At 31.0% G+C, this 22,435-nt stretch overlaps 3 protein-coding genes across 4 annotated transcripts; all 3 read left to right on the forward strand.

Annotated features, from left to right (window-relative positions):
- The first annotated feature begins 308 nt into the window (after window positions 1-308).
- On the forward strand, window positions 309-5,398 carry LOC105116728 (ammonium transporter 3 member 1-like). The gene is made up of 2 exons (XM_011014184.1): window positions 309-828; window positions 4,728-5,398. Exons 1-2 carry the CDS (start codon window positions 537-539, stop codon window positions 5,246-5,248), a joined length of 813 nt encoding a protein of 270 aa, XP_011012486.1. The 5' UTR covers window positions 309-536; the 3' UTR covers window positions 5,249-5,398.
- A 3,631-nt stretch (window positions 5,399-9,029) lies between these two features.
- LOC105116727 (retinoblastoma-binding protein 5 homolog) lies at window positions 9,030-13,141 on the forward strand. 2 transcript variants are annotated; one of them, XM_011014183.1, is made up of 5 exons: window positions 9,030-9,302; window positions 9,430-9,528; window positions 10,656-11,740; window positions 11,815-12,073; window positions 12,525-13,141. In XM_011014183.1, exons 1-5 carry the CDS (start codon window positions 9,284-9,286, stop codon window positions 12,704-12,706), a joined length of 1,644 nt encoding a protein of 547 aa, XP_011012485.1. In that variant the 5' UTR covers window positions 9,030-9,283; the 3' UTR covers window positions 12,707-13,141. The 2 variants fall into 2 exon arrangements, with proteins under 2 accessions (XP_011012485.1, XP_011012484.1); XM_011014182.1 differs by lacking the exon at window positions 12,525-13,141 and adding an exon at window positions 12,189-12,445 and having other exon boundaries at window positions 11,815-12,143.
- A 4,078-nt stretch (window positions 13,142-17,219) lies between these two features.
- Window positions 17,220-22,333, forward strand: LOC105116730 (MACPF domain-containing protein At4g24290-like). Its single transcript, XM_011014185.1, has 7 exons — window positions 17,220-17,754; window positions 18,448-18,686; window positions 19,992-20,190; window positions 20,304-20,369; window positions 20,565-20,745; window positions 21,049-21,215; window positions 21,606-22,333. The coding sequence occupies exons 1-7, from the start codon at window positions 17,503-17,505 to the stop codon at window positions 22,290-22,292; spliced, it is 1,791 nt and encodes a 596-aa protein (XP_011012487.1). The 5' UTR covers window positions 17,220-17,502; the 3' UTR covers window positions 22,293-22,333.
- The last annotated feature ends 102 nt before the right edge of the window (window positions 22,334-22,435 follow it).

Consider the following 22,435-nt stretch of genomic DNA (forward strand, 5'->3'; position numbering starts at 1 on the left):
CTTTTCTTTTTTTCTTAAATCATATTGCATATAAGGAAAAAACTAGATTTTAGTGGAATTTTCAACCTTGCTAAAAAAATATAAATGACAATTTAATTTTTATTTAGCTAATTCATATAGCTCATGAAAGAGCTAGCTCTCCCATAAATTATTTCTTACATATGTTAATTTAGTATTAACATAGTAGTTATTTTTTAAAGTAGAAATAATATTTATTTTATTTTTAAAATTTACTTTTTACATCAACACATTAAAATATTTATAAATAGAAGAAAATTAATTTAAAATAATAATAAAAATTTAGAATTACTTTTAAAATACAATAACAAACCAACTCTTAATTAGTTTTGAACCATGGCAAGAAATGAATCCATCACTAGGATAACGAATAATTTTAGAATTGATATTTTTGTCAGATTAGTGGAGTTGACTAAGAAAAAGAATGTAATATTTTTGTTTTGTTCTTAAGATTTCTTCCATGACGTGAGGAGAGAATCTTCCAAAAGGTATGTGGTGAGAAATTTCTCAATTAACTGATGCAGGTAGGTCCAAGATCATCAAAGGATAGAGAGAGATTTCCACCAAACAATGTACTGCTAATGTTAGCAGGGGCAGGGTTGCTGTGGATGGGATGGGCTGGCTTCAACGGCGGAGATCCATACACTGCCAATATTGACTCTTCCATGGCCGTTCTTAACACTAACATTTGCGCAGCAACTAGTCTTCTTGTATGGACCTGGCTAGATGTCATTTTCTTCAAGAAACCTTCTGTCATCGGTGCTGTTCAGGGCATGATAACTGGCCTTGTTTGCATTACCCCTGGCGCAGGTAATTTCGACTCCCCTCGCCGTGTTGTGTTTGCTCTCGATCCAATCACCATGCATGTATTTTCACTATTGAGATTTTTACTGGACTTGGAGTTAGAATTAAGCATTTAATAATCTTTTTCTTGAAAAATCAAATTACCTAAAACATTAAATTAAATAGTGTGGGTGTTTTGATGTGGTTCAATACTCAATAAAATACATCTTCGCCAGCAATAAAATTATCCTTGTATCCTTTCATCAAAAAAAAAATTAAGCTTCTCCGGTGGAGTGATGATTTTTTTTTTTCACGATAAAAATATTATTTTATTTAAAAAATAAACAAAATATAAAACTATTTACTAAGAGTTTTCTTAACTTAGCACAAGTTTCTTAACAATAAAAATATATATTTGTTCCTAGAGTTAAAAAAAAATATTATGTTATTGGATAAAATTATTTTGGGATTTTCAAATTTAAATATACAATACAATTACATTTTTAACATTGGAAGAGATAAAACATAAACTTAGCATTTGAGGGTATTTTGTACCTTCACATAGATATTTTATGTAATTATCGAGATCACGGGGGCATTACAATATTTTTATATTTTTTTAAATTTTATAATGCTTAAAGCTCCTGAAATATACTCGACACGCCTCGATACGCGGGTGGCATTCGCACCATTCAGACAACACGTGTGACACTACCTAGTGAATGTAACTAGCCTTTTGCCATCTCTCTAAAACGTAACATATGTTATTGTCACCAGTGGTTATTTGATTTTTTTTCTCTTTCTCCCTTCTGACATGTAATGTAGTTCATTATCCTTTTTTTTTTATTTTTTTATTTCAGTTCTCATTCTATTAATTTTTTATTTCATTCCTTTTTCATTTATAGAAGTTTATATTCTTTTCAATTTAGTCATTTAATTGCAATTTCTCGTATATTTTGTTTCAATTCCAGTCCTTATTTTTAAAAAATTTCTAATTTTGTTATTGATACTTTTGTTGAAGTTCTTTTTCTTTGAATTCCATCATTTAATTAAATTTTTTTTGTTTTAATTTCATCAATTTGACCCTTATTCTTTTGGTTTTTTTTTAATTTTATTAAAGCTATTTTTCAATTCAATTAAACGCTTCAATTGAAAATTTTTATCCTTCTAATTAATGTTTTTTCTCACCCTCCTTTTTTTTGGATCCTTTTATGTAATTATTTTTTTCATGGTTTTATTTTTTCATATTTAATTTATTGAAAATTCAACTTTATACGATCTTATTGTTCAGTATTAGTTTTTTTTTAATATTGATTTTTTGATTATCTTCAAGTTTTTTCTATGGATTTACCCGGTCTCATGATCTAGATTATGATTTTTACATGTATTTTTTAATATAAAATTTTTTTAGGTGTTTTGTTTCTATTTTATTTTTTAAAATTTTATTCTAATTCATCTATAATTTTTTTTACAAATGAAGTTTATTTTTTAAAATAAAAAATATTCATTTTTAAATTATATTGGTAATGTGTTTGACATTGCATAATATTTTTATATCTTAGATTTATTTAATCAATTTCATTTATGTTTATCTTTTTATTCATGAACTTTTTAGGGTGTGGATTTATCTTTAGTTATTTAAATAAACAAGTTCAATAAACACAATTAAATGCATGTCTAATTTTATGTTATAGAATATCTTAATCTTACTTAATTAGAATTTTCAATTTACACTTTGAATTTTATATATATAAAAAAATGTATTAAAGCAACTTGAATGTGTAATTTTTTTTAATCCATAGTAAAACATGTGTTAAATGAGTAGTTCTCAGTACCTAGTATCAGTTGACTTTTCCATCTTTGTTCCTTGCTTGTTCATAAATTATTTAACTTATAGAATTATTTCATAAGTTCTAATTTGTTCGTTCATAACTTTCATTCATTGGCATTGGAAGGAAACATGAAAAAGGAAGAGCCAGCTCAAGGATTAATTTAGTTTAATAGACTTCAAAATAAAAGATTAGGGAGGAAATATTGTTCACGTGGGATCCAACCATGTAGAACGATATTTTGGTAAAGAAAGTAGAAGAGAAAATCATTTACCTAAAGCTTATGTTTCAATATAAATTTGATGAGGTCCAACTTAGGATAATCCAACTTATTGAAGGCAAAGCTACTAAAATTGCATTTTTTTAAAGTGAGTATTTTTTAAAATATTTTTTCTTTAAAAATATATTAAAATAATTTTTTATTTTTTAAAATTTATTTTGATTTTTGACATAACATATCAAAATAATGTAAAAATATTAAAAAAATATTAATTTAAAATAAAAAAATTTCAAAAATATTTTTGAAATACAAAAACAAATGAGTTGTTGTGTACAAGATTTGAAGATGAAAATAGTCATTTAGAGATACATGGTATTTGAAGTTTAAAAGTTTCTTAAATATTTTTTACAATGAGATGTAGAATATTTTTAAAAAATATTTTTTAATTAAAAATATATCAAAATAATATTTTTTTTATTTTTAACAATAATATATCAAAATAATAAAAAATATTAAAAATTCAATTTAATATTATTTTAAATAAAAAAATATTTTAAAAATATTTTAAAAAATAAAAACTATCGTAGAGTGTCCAGGAAAGTGAAAGGTATATTAAGTACCATGTAACTTAGTCAAGAGATTTAGGAGTTTATATAGATCACATAACTCATATGTTCCACAAAGAACGTAATTTGATGATTTTAGTTCATATGATTATTGACGAAGTTGCTATAAACTTGTACCTGATTAACCATTTCAAAGTATTGTTTCAACTTAAAACTCTTGATTTTCCAGTATAATTTTTTCAAAAAAGATGTTTTTTAAATGAAATTATGGTGCTTGAAGCTTGTAAACTTTCTAAATCTTTTCCTTTGAATCCATATAAGATATTAAACATCTCCATGGTGTTGGGAATACCGAAGCTTCGATACCATTATTAGTTAGTAACTTCAAAGTTCTAATACCATAGACATCCAATTGATTTTTGCCCAGAAACTAAGCACAACAGATTCAATATGTTCAGTAATTTGCTTATATCCATGAAATAGACAGTATTACTGAACAAGAGAAACACCACAATTTACAATAATAATGGCGGACAAAGACCAAACATCATACCCACACTCTCTTGTAACTGTCTCGTCTTTCTCTACCACTCACATTTTACCAGCCGACAAAAGCTGCTACTCGTGTCGCTGCCACAATGGCAGAACCCCTTTGGCTCCCGTTGATACGTATGCTTCTGGTCTCAACACAACCTTTTATAGGCTTCAAAGTGGCACCTAGAATTCAACTAATGTAGGCTGCATTATTTCTTCATTAATGCACAGAATCGTGGTCAGCTGCAACTAACTCTTCAACTTAGTGGCCATAATTATTGCCACGTTTTTGCCCATTTCTTTTGTAGTTAGGTAACATTCAGCGCGTAACTCTTCTTTTTAGTCAAAATATGTAGCTCCCTCTTAAGACATCGTTTGCAAATAGGGCCTACATGCTATTTGGCAAAATTTTGAATTTTTTTATTTAAAACCCACCAAATTTAAGATGGATGAAAAGTTTGTAAACTGGGCCAAGTTAGGCTAAATTTTCAATGATTACGCTATATCTTGATCTGAAATCCATCTGTCTCAAAACTGAGGCCTCCATCATAGGGGCTAGATACTGAAGTTCAAATTAGAAATGGTATTCTTTTCTCAGACGTTTTGCTACGGATTTTTGTAGCACTGAAATCCTATGTTGTAAAACGACAATCCGCCTGCCAGTTAGATTTGAGACATGGTAGATTTGGAGTTTTAATTGATTTGAATTGGAAAAAAATTATTGGTGATTCGTAAAATAAGGTTGATTTGGAGTTTCTATAATTATATATTTTTCAGGTCTTGTTCAGGGATGGGCTGCCATAATCATGGGAATTTTATCTGGTAGTGTTCCATGGTTTACCATGATGATTGTTCACAAAAGATGGACACTACTGCAAAAAATTGATGACACACTAGGAGTGTTTCACACTCATGCTGTTGCTGGCCTTCTAGGGGGTGTTCTAACAGGCCTCTTTGCAGAACCTGAGCTCTGTGCACTATTTTTGCCGGTGACAAACTCAAGGGGCGGTGTCTATGGTGGTTCCGGTGGAATCCAAATACTCAAACAACTAGTTGGCGGTGCTTTCATTATTGGATGGAACGTTGTCGTTACATCAATTATTTGTGTAGTGATAAACTTTGTGATACCATTGAGAATGTCTGAGGAACAATTGCTTATTGGGGATGATGCTGTGCATGGTGAGGAGGCTTATGCATTGTGGGGTGATGGAGAAAAATATGATGCAACCAAGCATGGGGATATCACAGAACATAACATGGAAACGAGGACATCAACTGGTGCGACTCAAGTGATGTAGAGAAGGGGATCCACAAAATTAAATTAAGTGTTGTTTGATGATTAATTTGCTTCATAAATGTTCGAGGTAAATTAAGACTAAGTACTTAAATGTATTTCTTATTCCTATTTTTAATAGTTTTAATAAAATTATTAAACTCAGTTCAACTTATAGAAGTTTAAGTCATGAATTAAGGATATTAATCTAGCTTAAAATAATATATTTTTTAAAAAAATCAAATGACTTTTAACTAAGTCAATTGGTTAAGAAAATTATAAATGAAATAGAACACACTTATTAAAATTAAATCGAATTATAATTTTTGATATAAACACTTTAAAAATATAATTCAATATTTATATAATGTGTTTCATTGTGATTAATAAAAAAACAACTTAATAAAAACTAAATCACATGAATTAACTTCCATCGATTATAATTTAAGCTTAGATTAGGAATTTAATAGGTAAGTAAATGAGTTGATGTATTGGTTATATCAGGTTTAATAAGATAATATTTATTATTTAAATACCAAATTAATTAAAATTAAATTATGATTTCAACATAAAAAATTTAAAAATATAATTAAATATTCGGATAATATATTTCATTGTGATTATGAAAAAAAAAAAAACTTAATAAGAATCAAATCTCCAGTTACAAGTGGAGTAGATCACGTAGTTCAACTTCCACCCTTGTAAATTTAAAAGTCGGCCAAAGCATGGGATTTATTGGTTGCATTAAGTTTAATAATAATAAAATTTACTATTTAAGTACTAAATTAATTGAAATCAAACTATGGTTTCAAACATAAACATTTTGAAAGTATAGTTTGACGTTTATACAATGCATTTTATAAAAAAAAAAAAATTTATGGAAGATTATATCACACATGTTAACTTCTACTGGTTGTAATGTAAAATTCAGTCTGGTATGATCTCGAGATCTGACAGGTGGGTCAACAAGTTGACTTGTTGGATAGATTGGTTTTAATAACCATGGTATTTACTATTTAAATACCAAATTAAACAGGGAAAGGCCAAGAGGAATACGAGGTAAATTTTGCAAAGTCTGATACTAATCTCTTACCCTTAACATCGAATGCTAACTTTTGCACTTAACTAGGGGATGGTAACAATGTTATGAAACTTTTGTTGAATATTTTAGAATTATTATATTATACTATCACATATCAATAATGCTTAAGAATGTAGGTTGTGGTAATTTAAATACTAACACAGTGAAAAAAAATCTCAAATCAGCATAGTAATTAATACGTGCAGTAATATATGAGATGTGTTTGTGTATTTACTAGTTGTACATCTAGTGATTTTTTTTTTCTCCTTCAAATCTATATTTTCCCAACATATATTAGATTGGTGGTACGCAGAGCAGATTAAAAAAAAAATTCAAAAAACAATTATATTTTTAAAGAAATAAAAAAAAAACTTAATAACTAGGATTTAAATCTTGATTAATTTAATAATATAATAAAAAATAAGACAACATAAGAAATAAATTAAAAAATATATTGTATTTAGCAAAGCTAAACTAATATATAAAACTCGCAATCTAAAACATGAAATTAAAATAACCATATAAAAAGATGATACCATCCAAATCTATTGTAAATTGAAACCTTAAACTCTAGCCCATTGACTTGGATTATGTTAGGTTAGAGTAAATTTAAATTAATTATAATGTGAATAATATTTTTATCTCATATTAAGATGAAAATATATTAGATCTATTGAGATTGATATGTAAAACTTGTTGGGATAATTTTTAATTAAATCAACATTCAAGGACAAAACTAGTTAAAAACAACACTCAATTCAAAAAACACCATGCGATTTTCAGGTGAACAATTCAAACTTACGATGCAAGTCAACCACACATTTGAATTCAATAGTTTTTCATCCTAGAGATTATTTTTTATTTAATAGATTTATATGACAATAAAGTGTTTGTCAACCTTTTGCATGAAATATTTTTTTAAAAAGAAAAAAATCATAAAGAGCATGTGGGAATGAGAAAGCAAAGACAAATCATTGACAACAAAAGATAAAATTTTATTTATAAAATTTTTAATTTAAATAAAATAATAGTTTATTGATAAGGAAGGAATTGTATTTTAAAAAATTAAGGGACAAGAAAATGCATACAAAAAGAGAAAATAATAATAGCCTAGATGACATGGTTTAACCCATCAAAATTGTGATTCAGATCATTGATTTTAATTGGGTTCAATAATTTTATTTTTTTTATAATTTGTATCTAACTTTTATATATATATATATAAAGAGTTGAAAAAAAAAGCCTTGTAGTGCGACCTAATGACCCAACACCCTGGGAATTTAAAAAGAAAAGCCTTGGCATGTAGGTGTTCAAGCCCAGACTCATTATTTTTTTATTTTAAAAAATAAACGACTTGTTATATGTTTTTATTTTAAAAAAATAGGTAAATAACACATCACTCTATATGACAAACAACTTATTATCTGTCAATCTAGATTTCACTCATCATTGTAGTAACTGTAAAATCAAGGTTATAGGTTAAAAAACTTGTTTTTCAACTCATTTCACTAAAAAAAATCTTACAAGCACACTTAGAATACCAAGAAACTAATCTATCAATTTAATAAACCCCAAAAAATATTTCAAGCTACTAAATCAAACTAAAAAAAATATCACATCCTCTATTTACATATGATTTTTAGGTTATATGGAGACTTAAAATAATCACCATAATACTTTCATCACTTACTAAAACTCATTGACACCAATTTAATAATTTTGATAGTCAGAAAAAGGTATCAACAATGAACTCTCTCTATACTAAAATCCAGCAAAATCTCTCTATCCTCTAAAAAAAAAAAGGTAAAATAAAGTTAAAAGGATCACTTATTAAGTTAAAAAGAATGAGAATTGAAATAAAATTTGGTAACAAATTTGAATTTTAAAAAACCTAAGGAATTGATCAGCTATTAAATTAAAAAGATAAGGGACTAAACTAAAATTTTTAGATGAAATTAGAATATATCACCTATTTTGCTTGTGTTTTCCACATTAATTCTCTACTTATCAATTTCATCTTCTCATAAAAAAAATGATTGATTATTAATTTAGACCTAAAAAAGTTTAATTGTGCAAAATAAAAAATTAAGTGTCAAAATATTTTTTTTAAAAATTATTATTTTAATTTATAGTGATTTATCATAAAATAAACAATAAATAAATATACAATAAAATCACTATTTCTTTTAATATTTTTTTAATATGTGATAAGGTTAATATTCTACATAGAAGACACATTATGCATGGTAGAGGTTAAGAGGGTACTAAATTTTACAATAGTAAACTTTTATTTATTTATTATCAGATGAATTATTAAAAGGCAATCATTACCCCCATAAATTGGTGTTTTTTTATAAGATAATCGTGACCCTCCAAGCAATGTTACTGTTTTTTTTTTTATCTCAAACTACACACCAATTAATTTTTAATTTTCTTTCAGAATTATTACTAGCATTAATATTATTATTAATTTTTTCTATTTCCACTAACTTTTAATCCTTCAATATATAAATACATCAAGACAAGATACATTGCCTATGTCTACGTAACAGAAAAGGACTAAATTGATACTTTTGGAAACTATAGATCTAACATTAAGAAATATTATAGGGACTTAAGTGAACTCTTTCTGAAACTCTAGGTGCTAAAATATATTTTACCATTTACTTTAGATTAAAAAATTTAAAAAAACTATAAAAAGAGTCGTAGCGTTTTGTTAGATGAACATAAAATATCCGAAAATAATTTAACTTCCCTCACTCTCGGAATCGTAACAGAACTCGACTTCCCTTCCCGGTCTTCCCCACGACAAAACTCCTCCTCCGCCGCGCCGCCACGACGCCACAATTCTCCTCCTCCGACTCTACTTTCATCCTTACTCACTACACTAGAAAGATTAAAAAACATAAACCAAAGTTTCTTTCTTTTTAAGTTTATTGTCAGCAACATAAGAATTAGGGAAAATTCAGCAACAGTCCCATGAATGCACCAATTATTGGTCAGCTCTCTCTCTCTCTTTGCTTTTCTTTAGCTTATTTTATTTCTGGGTTTTCGTTTATGTGCTGAAATATTGTATTTTACTGTACTAATTTCGGCTAATGTTCTGGGTTTTTTTTCTTGAAAAGATCCACTGCAAGGGGATTTCCCAGAGGTAATAGAGGAGTATTTGCATCATGGGGTTACGAAGTGCATTGCTTTCAATCGCCGCGGCACGCTTCTTGCTGGTATGTGATTAGAGCTTTTTGTTCCTTAGTAATGTAGGTAGTAGTGGTTAGCTAGACTGCTAAGCTATTGTGGGTCTTGATTGCTTTTTATTAGTTTGATTGTTCTTGGTGTTTTCGTGATGGTTTTTTGCTACTATGCTTGTGTAAATTTTTTGTTTTATTTAGTTTTTGGAGATAATGTAGAGTTTTGTGTATAAGAGGAATTAAATTTCCAGGGAAGAATGCCGCAAGGTATTAATTTTGGGGTTTTATGAGTTTTATTGTTGATGTTAATGGTATTTTTAATGAACTATTTGATTTTGTCGAGGGTAGATGGATAGTAATGTCTTGTTTTTATTAATCTTCTTTGTGTGGGCTTAGATGAGCATGGTTTTAGTGGTTTGAATGGCAATAGAGGCGATATAATTTGTAGTTAATTGATTGTTATTATTAGTGGTTTCTAGTTAGGATACCATACATGGATTGGAGAAACTAGAAAGATTATTGTCTAATAATTTGGAGCGAACCTCTATTGTCTTTATCTGTGAAGCCTCTCCCTGTTAATCACTTAAGATTAGTTCAATCTTTTAGGCTCTTCACTTGTGTCTAGCCTATTGCAAATGGTTTCCTGAAAGCCTTGAAAAAACCATTCAAATGAGCAATTTTTCAGCTATGTCTCATGGATGTTATATGTGCTGTGGTACAAGGAACCACCAAAAGGTGTAGTGAGCATGGCTTTATCAGTAATGGCCTCCACCAAGAGTTGTAGTGAGCATGGATTTATCAGTAATGACCTATAAAGTTCTGTAGTACACACGGATTTTATGTTATAGTTGTGCGTGTCAATGGTGCTGAGCATAAGAAGAAGGTGAATTCCTGCAATAGATAAAGCCATCCATTTGGAATTCTGGTAGAATGTCAGTATAAGGAGTTCTTTGAGATGCATTATGCAATCCTTGAAAATATGTGTTTCATCTTGATTTTATTCGAGCCTGGATTTATGCTTTGATAAGGAAACCATTCCTTTCTGCCCGTGCTTTAAGGCCTTGGTTATTTTTATCGCTCTTCATTTTTCACCACTTAAAGAAATATGTCAGTATTGTTTGAAGATATTCTGATTTCCTAATTGCTTTTGTTTTCTTTGCCAGCTGGATGTGCTGATGGAAGTTGTGTTATTTGGGACTTTGAGACCAGGGGAGTTGCAAAAGAGCTCCGGGATAAAGATTGTATTGCTGCCATAACAAGTATCTGCTGGTCAAAGTATGGTCATCGTATTCTTGTGTCATCTGCTGACAAATCACTAATACTTTGGGATGTTGTCAGTGGAGAGAAGATTACACGTATTACTCTTCATCACACCCCACTACTAGCCCGACTACATCCTGGTTCCTCTACTCCATCTCTCTGCCTGACATGCCCACTTTCATCTGCTCCCATGATTGTAGATTTTAACAAATTAAACACCACTGTGCTACCAGTTACAGTACTTGAAGCGGACAGTGGGCCTGCCCCTCCATCACGTAATAAACCCTCTGATGGTCCCCCTTACACCCCAACTGCTGCATGCTTTAACAAGTTTGGGGATCTGGTTTATGTGGGAAACTCTAAAGGAGAAATACTTATAATAGATCACAAAAGCATTCATGTGCATGCCATGGTTCCCGCTCCTGGTGGTGCTGTTATCAAGAACATAGTGTTCAGCAGAGATGGTCAGTATCTTCTCACAAATTCAAATGACCGGACAATTAGGATATATGAAAATCTTCTTCCCCTGAAAGATGGTCTCACTGCGCTGGGGCACCTGAACAAGACTGTTGACGAGGTAGCTGGTGTTGAGAAAATGAAGGCTGTTGGATCAAAGTGCTTAGCACTTTTCCGGGAGTTCCAGGATACTATCACCAAAGTGCACTGGAAAGCACCTTGTTTCAGTGGTGATGGGGAATGGGTAATTGGTGGTTCTGCAAGCAAGGGAGAGCACAAGATTTACATATGGGATAGGGTTGGACATCTTGTAAAAATCCTTGAAGGTCCAAAAGAAGCATTGATTGATTTGGCATGGCATCCTGTTCACCCCATTATCGTCTCTGTTTCCTTGACTGGCATGGTTTATGTTTGGGCTAAGGACCATACTGAGAACTGGAGTGCATTTGCCCCGGACTTCAAAGAGCTAGAGGAGAATGAGGAGTACGTGGAACGCGAAGATGAATTTGATTTGATACCTGAAACTGAAAAGGTAAACACAAAAAGGCTGGTCAAGCTAGTCTTTTGTCCGTTTCTATGATTCTCAAAGTATATGTATGCTTGCAGGTAAAAGAATCAGATATTAATGAAGATGATGAAGTTGATATTGTCACAGTGGAGAAAGATGCTTTCAGTGATTCAGATATGTCTCAAGAAGAAATATGTTTCTTGCCAGCTACCCCATGTCCTGACGTTCCTGAGCAACAAGACAAGTGTGTGGGAAGTTCTTCAAAGTTGATGGATTCTAATAACTCTGGATCCCCGCTTTCTGAAGAAGCTGGACAGAATGGACAAGCAATGAATCATGCATCAAGTCCTCTTGAAGGTAAGACCATATGTATTTTTAAAGATTCTTTAAGTGGTGATTTTCTTATAACTAATGATCATGCTGTGAGGTTTGTTAGTGGTGATTTTCTTATAACTAATGATCATGCAGTGAGGTTTGTTAATAATCTCACTTCATACCATGAACTGGGATTCAAGATTTATCTTAAAAACATTAACATTTTCCACATGCCTGATTTGTCAATAGTTGTAGACCACACTATACTTGTCTTTCTAGGAAAATGCTGTTTGTGTATGATAGTTGATCTCCAATGTGAAAAATGAAATTGTATAGTTTTAGCAGATGGAATTCTGATGATATCATGCCTAAATTCCTAGGCTTTTGGTATTCGAGTCTTTTAAGCAACCTGACTCTAAAGTGTTCCGTGTTAATTTCTTTGTCAAGTGGTGTCTGGTGTCTAACTCGTATGCTGCAATGGATTTCCTTACAGAGGACACAGGAGGGACACGCATGAAGAGAAAACGAAAACCTTCAGAAAAGGGGTTGGAATTGCAGGCAGAGAAAGGCAGGAAACCCGTGAAATCTTATGGCAGATTGTCAAAAATAAGAAGTAAACCTGTTGCTGATCCGGATATCAGTAACGGAATATATGGGGATGATATTTCTGACTGAGTATAACTAGGTTATAGTTGACATACATTTAGTATTTGTACCTGCAAAGCTTCCTTATTCAGCAGGAAAACTTCGTCCGCATCATTTATTAGTTAAACAAGTTTTGCAAAATCAAATACAGTATTTTTAGTGGAGCTCGAATTGTATTCCCAGTCCCCACCAAGTTCACTAGAAGCACAACAACGGTCTTGACATTCTTTGACATTAAAAGCTTAGGACTGAGAACCCATGTACAACAGTATTATTTTGTTGCCAATGTACAGTCTTTTGCAGCATCATCGATTGGTAGTTTACATGTAATGATCCTGTAAGAGCTAAACAACTCTGCCACCGCCAATTATAAACATGTCATCTGGGAAAGGGAAATATGATATGTGGAAAGAGATGTGTTTTTTTTTTTTTTACATTATTAATAGTCAACTTTCCTGGAAATCATGGAACTTGCACAACCAACTTGATTAAATGCACTCACCCTCTTCATTGCAGAGTTGACCTAAAACTGTCCGGATGTCAAATGGCAAGTAGAATGTCTAATCATATTCTGATGGAAGAATGATGGCTGAATGCAGGCAATAGTTCTTTAAGCAAATTCACCAGTCTTTCTTTTGCTTCGATTCAGCCTGAATGTGTAATATATCCCTTCTGTCACTTGTTAGATCAACTGTTTGTTATAATGCAACTCTTAGCCCCAGTCACCTAAACAAATTCCTTCATTTGTCTGCCAATCCCTCTTTGGTTTTTATTTAAAAAAAAAAATAACGGGGGTCTCAGATTCTATTGTTTTTAAAATTAATGATTATATAAGTTTTTAATAATTTTAAATTTTTAAATTTATAAAATTTAAATTAATAATTTTTATAAAATAAATTTAAAATCTAATTAGGTAACGCTACATCACTCCATTTAATCCATCTTTTCCTTCCTGACAGAGCAGGTGGTACTAATAATCATCATAAAAACAGGGGGCACAAGCAATCACATGCCTTGGGCCTTCTTATAGCTGTGATACTCCCGACTAACCTTCATTGCCCATTAATGCCAAAATTATAGAACTCCACTCATTTCAAGATCTGGTGAGAAATTCAGGTTACAGGAAGAAGAAGTTAATTTTATTTTAATTTTTAGAAAAAGTTTTTGGAATAATTAGGATCGCATCTTTTTTAATCTCCCAAGTTGACACTGCATGTACATCAGCTGTAATGACAAATGGCACCGTTGGGCTCGTTGCTGTCCAAGACCACTTCCAAGTCTACCTGGGGCCTCACTTTGGATGATTGGACAAGCTAAAGGGATTGCTTGGAAACATTATCTCCATGAAATTAATTCATTATCCATCAATTAAAAGAAATTTAGATATAGCTTATCTATCGGATTTGAATATACATATGAATATCTATTATTCGACTGTTATTTAATATTTAACATAAAATAAAATAATAATATATTTTTTAAATTATATATATATATATATTAAAAAATATATTATTATTTTATTTTATGTTAAATATTAAATAACAGTATATATATATATATATATATATATATATATATATATTAATTGATAACTATTATACGCATCATGTCAATGAGATGGGTATAATATATTGAATTAAAAAAATATAAATATTCTACATGTACATGTATATAATACAAATATATATCTTGAATTGAGTTTCACATCAATTTAATAATATCTATATTATATTCATTATTCATTGAGTAAAATAACAATCTAATAAAACTCATTTATTTAAATTAAATCAAGTTAATATCTATTAAATTCAAATAAACTATTGTTTTTAATTGTCCAAGAGGTCAATCTAAATGCAAGACCACAGTAAATAAATAAATACAATTGAACATGTTTAAGTTATAAAGAGCCCGTTTTATAACTTGAACTAAAAGGTGGCCAGCAAATGGAGATCAACACTACTAATTCATATTCATGGAATTCGATCTATAGGAATTAAAATTAAGTATATGAAATGATTTGAATCTTGAGAAACTCATCAAACACTAACACCCCTACCACATAACCTTCGAAAATTGAGAAACTAAAAGGAAAAGAAAAGGAATTTTCAAATTAGTCCCAAAGTATTTCTAATTTTCAATAAGATTCCAACCTAATAATTTATATCAAGTGAACATCCCACTTGCTACTATTCCTCAATCATATCCATTAATCTTTTCCCTAAAGTGCATATGGCATGCAATAAAAAGATAATGATTTTTTTTATTTTAATAGCTAGTGATGACATTAAATGAGAGATCTAATTGAGGAACTCTAGAGGTAAGGGACTTAATTGAAATTGTATATTATAGGTGGACCTATTTATCGATTAGTAAAATGGTTAGGGGCTAATCTATGGTTTTCTTTTAGGAAAAAAAGCTTGCACGTGTGCATGTGTATCTCTTGGAAGGGTCGAAACAATTGTCCAAGGCAGACAGGTAGAACACGTTCCTCATATGGGCACTTCAGCAAATTCTTCCTTGTATTAATCAATCTTGAACAATTATGAAGTTGTGAAAACTTCATATAGTAATTAGCTTTTTATATGTAAGTTTGGATATAGGTTTTGTATATCAAAATAGGAGATCTTCTAAAAAATAATGGAATAATCTTTGGAAAAACAAAAAAATAAATAATTTTTTTGCTCAACTTAAATAAAATTAAGTTTATTTTAAAAAAACAAATATGTAAGATAATAACAATAATAATTAAACTAAAGTTAGCTAAATATAAAAATTGAGGGACTAGATGTATTTCAAGTAAAAAATAAATAAATAATTTCATATTGTAAAAAAAAATTAATACTTGTGATATTTGCGATATTTGGTTTTGGTTTGAGAATTATTTTTTTAATTAAGTTAGTTTAGGAAGAAAAATTAAAACACTAATGAATATGTTTAGAATTTTATTGAGAATCAACCAAAAATATGTGAGGATATCCCATCTCTTAAAAACATATTATTTATATACTAAAACACAGGTGAGATTTTCAATGTATATTATCATTATGTAAAATTTTTTTCACTTTTGATCCTCCAATTTAAAAAATTATACAAATTATATAATTACGGTTCCCAAAATTGTTTCAATTTTGTTTTAATATGAAAATTTATTTTTATTAATTTTAGGTTCATGATTGAAAAAGAAAAGAGAAGAGTCGTCTGATTTTAATAATAGAAAAAAAAACTTAATGTTGATGCTAGTTTAGACAACCAAAATAAAAAAATTTTGTATCAAATTATTTCATTTGATATAGAAAGTTCATATTAGTTATTTTTATATCTTAAAAATTCATGAAAAAAAAATCTTAACTTGGATTGATTTTTAGTTTCTGGTTGAGTTTAATTTTTGAAACAATGTTTTGGGTTTTTTAAGCCAATAATGAGTTTCTCATTATTTCTAGGGTATTTTATGTGTTTTGGGTGAAAAATGAATTACAAAATAGGTTTTTAGATTTAAAGAATATAGATTTTGATTTTTCAATCGCTATAATAATCATAGTTTAGATAAAATAGACAGGCATGACTGTCAAACCGATGGCCATGAATTGGATTTAGCAGTCCTATCAAGTCCAAGGTGCTAGAGTCATGCAACCATGTTAGATTCAAACGTTTTAGGTCAAGTAAGAATTAAGTGTAGCAATCATGCTTTTAAATCTAATATGATTACCTGACCGAACCATCTAGGGTCGGACATGGATTAGGCCCGACATAATTGCTTAATTCAAGCAATTTAAATGTGACAAACATACTAGATTCAAGACGATTAGATCCTATAGGTATACCTGACCCAATATTTTAGGTTTTATATGATTATCAGACCTAATATCTTGAGTTAGATAAACTTGTCAAAGACCTAATATTTTATTTTATTTTATCAATTTAATGTTTTATTTTTTATTTTTTAAAATTAAATATCTTAATTTATATATGTTAATTGCTTTTTCAAGATATCATTAATGATTATTTATTTATTTATTAGTGCATATAATTTTTAGTTTATTTAATTATATATGTATAAATTTTTTAATAAATTATATATTTTTAAACTATTTTCCTATTTATTTTTGTGTTTCTAAAATGTTTTTTAAAAAAATTAAATTGTTTTTACATTTTTATTTCAAATTGATATTTTTTTTAATTTTTTCAGATTATTTTGATATGCTGGTGCTAAAAATATTTTTTTAAAAATAAAAATATTTTTTAATAAAAATACTTTAAAAAATAATTATAACTATTTTTTAAACAGACCTAAAATACATTAAAAAATTTATATATATAATATTTTATAAAAATAAATAAATTTATCCCGATAGTCACGTAGCTGGTATGTATGATAAAATGTTCCAATATTTAAGACCAAATTAAAAAAATGGCAGGCAAGGCAAGAAAGAAGGTGCAAAAAGAACAAGACAAGTCTACATCAAAAAATAATAGAGCAGCAGCCTATGATGACATGGGTTCTGCTTTTCCTATTAATATGAAGGACCCAAAGCAAGCAGGCTGCAGTAGCACAAAACCTTTGACTTGATCTTCAGCCACTTTCACCTAACCTCAAACTCAAAGATAAAATAATGAGAAACAAAAATATCAAACGCATAAAAAATCAAACTTTGACCGTCTTCTTCTCCTTGTATCCATTGAAATGCAAGAACTTTTGTTAAATAACAAGAAGAAGTGCAATATTAGCAAAAAGTAAGACTCAAGAAGACTTCATCTTTTATGGGGTTTGAGCCAAAAAAGAAAGAAAGCTAAAAAATCTGTGAGAAAGATTGTAACTTGTGAGGATGAGGAGTGCGAAAAAAGCTGCAGAAGAAGCAATAGAGGCAATTGGATTAGGATATGATCTGGGTTTTGATTTAAGGCTTAAGTATTGCAAGAAAAACTCACCAAGATTGATATTGATTAATGATGATGGTAAACAAGTGCATAATATGGTGATTCCTGGTGGGTTTTCTATTCCTAATGTTCCTAAATCTATCAAATGTGATAAAGGCGAGCGTTTGAGGTTTAGTTCTGATGTTCTTTCTTTTCAACAGGTAAGAGGAATTCACCCTTTGTTCTTTTTGTTTATGTTGCTGTCCGCTTTTATTTGTGTTCTTTGTTGAATTTGCACGTCTGAGTTCCTGTCTTTGTGTCTGTGTTCTATTTATGGAATTTGTATGATCAAGTACCTGTCTTTGTGTTTGTTTAAGAAAAGAAAAGGTTAAAGAATTTTCTGCACTTTTAGCTGTCTCTTATGAGTGACGAGCCCAAGAGAGTTTATGGTTGATTTTGCAATATCAACAATTTTTCTTCAAGGAAGATGAAAAAAAAAAGTTAGAATAGATTGTTCTATGCTTCATTAAGCCCCATGATTACAAGAAAGTTATCCTATGAACTTTTTCTCTCTTTGCTTCCTCTTATAGTCAAATGATAGTTTCAAATTCATTTGGACAGTCCAATTTGAGGAAGTTTGTTGATTTGAACTGCCGTGTTAAAATGAAAGGAGCGTTTCTTTTTTTGTGCGAATAAACTGCCCTGAGGGTAGAGCTAGCTGTGATTGAATATAGATGGGATCAATAGGGAAGTAGTTATGAAATTCGCATTGCAATCAAGAGCAAATTAAATTGTTTCATGCTTTAGTATACAACCAAGGATATAGATTGCTTTTTAATGGATTATAATGGTGTTTGGTTAGAGATATAAGTGGCTTGATTCATCAGTTCACAGTGTTTTCCCTTTGCTTTCAGATGTCAGAGCAGTTCAACCAGGAATTATCTCTTTCTGGAAAAATTCCTTCGGGCCATTTCAATTCTGCATTTGAATTTTCAGGACTTTGGCAGAAAGATGCTGCCAATACTAAAGCCCTTGCTTTTGATGGCGTTAACATCACTCTTTACAGCATTGCACTAGATAAGTCGCAGGTGGTGCTGTGTGATCATGTTAAAGAAGCTGTACCATCATCATGGGAACCTGCTGCATTGGCAAGGTGAGATTCTGTGGCTTCTAAAACATATCTTCAAAGAGCTCAATGAGGTTTCCATATATAACCTCAAAGCTCTTTTGATTTGATTGTCACTTCACATCTAGATCAGAAGAGGATGCTTGTTTTTTCTTCACCTTGTGATCATATTTCAAGTTTTTCTCACACCATATCTAAGCTTGGAATAATTCTGACCATATAAATCTTACCAATACTGATTCACCGAATGGTAAGTCTAGGGAATTTTACAATTATTGGTTGAAGCTGGCATATTTGTGACAACAAGAACATAATGTGTTCGTGGTCCGATTAAATTTTTCAGCCACAACACTGGGCAAAGTTTTGGTATATTTGGATGTAAAATTCATGACAAAACAATCATCCTTTGGTGCGGTATCCTGTGATTCAGTATATTAGGGTGGTAATACCTGAAATGCAATTTTATTGAAAATATTGGAAAGAACTTAGATGCAAGTATTTTAAAATATGAGATGGAAACTAATGATGGGTCATTGAAATCCTATTGTTAATGTATTTCATTAGTGCCACAGGATTTTATCACCAGTTTCACTTTGCATTGGATTTTCTTTAACTTGTTTGGAGACTATGAAGTTAGCAAAAGTGAATGTGAGTTGATCATTGAAGGTCTGTTATGATCATTTCTTAATAGATTTCTTGTTGGCGGGATTATTTACTCGGCTTTGTTGATCTAAGGAAGGGAATGGAGTTTAAGGTGTTTAGCAGACCAATAGTTTCCTATATTTAAGGCTCTGTGTAATATCTTACAAATAAGACTTAATACTTCCGAAGGAAAACCTTGGCTATGTTCTGTCTGTAATCGTAAGTTAAGAAAAATAAAATGTTGCATGGTTATCAGCACATATGCTTAAGTGTTTAATATATCTGTAGCTCAACGGGCACTCAATAAACAAATGTTAGTATTCTTATGTCTCTCTCATGTCAGCATTGGTCATCTTTAACCTTTCCTATATAAATAATGGATCTGCAATGGGATAGCTGTATTAGAATTACCAAAAAGTTTGATTCTGCCATTCAACTATGACATGTTCTTACTTGTTGGAGTGTCTGTACTTTGGTTGTATTGATTGTTGTGTGCATCTGTGTTATAGACTGAGTATTCAATTTGTAGAAATTTAACCCTGTTAGTGATACGTATTACATTGATAATTGATTATATGCTTTGTACAACTGAAACAGACATGAGATTTCTTTGACCTTTTATGCTTCTTATTGCACTGATAATTGGTATATCCTTGATAGCTTTGTTCTGACTTCACTGTTTCTTTCCAGTTTTATTGAGAAGTATGGTACGCATGTTATTGTTGGCATCAAAATGGGCGGAAAGGACATGATATGTATGAAGCAACAACATTCATCGCCTCTCCCACCTGTTGATGTACAGAAAAAATTAAAGGATATGGCTGACAAAATGTTTGTAGATGGTGGAAGGAGTACCGTGAATTCTGATAAATTTTATGACAAAGAAAAGGTTAGAAAATCAATCAATCTATCTATGCCCCCTCTCATAATTTGACATGAATGAAATTCAAGAATCTCGTGTGGATATGTTTCATAGCTTAATTTGGTCATTTTTCTTCCCAGGTTCTCCAGCTGCAGGGGCTGCCATTCATGGACCAATTGCCATCTAGTTCTTATTCCCAGACAGAGGTACACTTGTTAAAAATGTGAATAAATTCCTAGTTTCCTAACATTCCGCAACTGGCATACTGAAATTTGATTATAATCCCTACAGGCTACAGATTGTGCAGTGGTTGTTGTTTTAGTTTAGTTGACTCTCCTTTTTCTTCCATATGGCCTGAATGCCTCATGTTAGATTTTGTCAAATTTGTGTTTAATTTGCAGCACATTAAATTCATTAGCAAGCGCAAAGGTGGAAATAAAAACCTACCACACAAGGAGTGGTGTCAGACTGTTCAGACTGAACCTGATGTTATCTCAATGTCATTTGTGCCAATCACGTCATTATTGAGTGGAATCAATGGGAGTGGATTTTTGACCCATGCCATTAATCTCTATATCCGATGTAAGCATGAAATTTCTTCTAGAATTTGCATGTTGATGTAGTGCAATTTGTGAAGATGAGAATCTGATAGTGCACATTCATTGTGTTCCTATGGAATACTTGCCGAAGAAAATACATTTCAAAGCTGAAAGGAAACTACTGTTTATTTAAATTACCAACAAATAAGGATGGGTTAGATGGCATGCATTTGGCTGTATATTGTAAAATGATAGCAAAATTAAAATCTTTAGTTGGATTTTCACGCTCACTGAATTTTTTTGGCTGTCTTACCTATTGTTTGGTTTGACCTGTTTCTGAGTGCAGATAAGCCACCACTTGATGAATTACACCAATTTCTGGAGTTTCAACTTCCAAGGCAATGGGCACCAGTATTTGGTGAGCTTGCCCTTGGTCCTGACAGGAAGCAACAAAGTAACGCATCTTTGCAGTTCAGCCTCATGGGTCCTAAGCTTTATGTTAACACAACACCAGTAATGCTCTTACCATCATGTTTTGCTTTGTGGGATTGTTTTTTCCTTTCTTTTGTTAGGGCCTTGCATTTTGCTTTCAAATTTTTCATTCTCTTCATTGAAGAAACCGAAGCCCATTCTATTGTTATTCATCATATATGAGATCATAGTACCACTTGGAAAGTAATTGCATCTCAAAGCGATCATAAATCCTGTCTCACAGTCTTACTTCGAAGATTAAGAGTGGAAAAAACACATTTTACAGAGTAAAAGTAGCTATCCTATGTTGTCATTAGTAACCATTACATTGTGATTGACTTCGTCTGAGAGCAGTAAATTTCTATAATAAGGGAAAGTAGATGATGCTCAGCACCTTGCTGTTGTATTTATTTTTTTAACAATACATGGCAGGTTGATGTGGGGAAGAAGCCGGTTACTGGCCTTAGACTGTACTTAGAAGGTAAAAGAAGCAACTGCTTAGCGATTCACTTGCAGCACTTATCTTCACTGCCAAAGACCTTCCAGCTTGCAGATGAACGAGGTGGAAACATTTCAGATTTCTCCTCTGACCGCAGATATTATGAGAAAGTGAAATGGAAGAGCTTCTCCCATATCTGCACAGCCCCTGTTGAGTCGGAAGATGATCTCTCGATTGTCACTGGGGCACAGTTTGAAGTTGGAGAGTCTGGTTTGAAAAAAGTTTTATTTTTGCGGCTGCAATTTTCTCGAGTCATCGGTACCACAACTCTGAGGAGGTCTGAATGGGATGGTTCCCCTGCCTTGAACCAGAAATCTGGAATAATTTCCACATTGATCAGTACTCGTTTCTCAAGTGCTCAGAAACAACAACCTCCACAACCAGTGGTAAACATAAACTCAGCCTTGTACCCAGGAGGCCCACCAGTCGCTGCCCAGACCCCTAAACTTTTGAAGTTTGTTGACACAACAGAGATGACAAGAGGGCCACAAGATGCACCTGGATACTGGGCCGTGTCTGGGGCAAAGCTTAATGTAGATAAGGGAAAAATCTCTCTTCGAGTCAAGTATTCTCTATTTCCTTTGGTTTTACCTGATGATGATGTATCAATAGAGATGTAACTTGTTATTTTGAAATGGGAGAGTGAGAGAGATTTTATGCAGGTAAACAAGATCTTAACAGGGTTTGTATTCGTTGGGGCAAGGATTTCTATGAGAAATTCAGTGGGGGGTGGCTGCATGCAAAACTTCTATTCTATTATGTA

This window comes from Populus euphratica, unplaced genomic scaffold (assembly GCF_000495115.2).
Source record: "Populus euphratica unplaced genomic scaffold, PopEup_1.0 scaffold1030.1, whole genome shotgun sequence".
NCBI lineage: Eukaryota > Viridiplantae > Streptophyta > Magnoliopsida > Malpighiales > Salicaceae > Populus > Populus euphratica.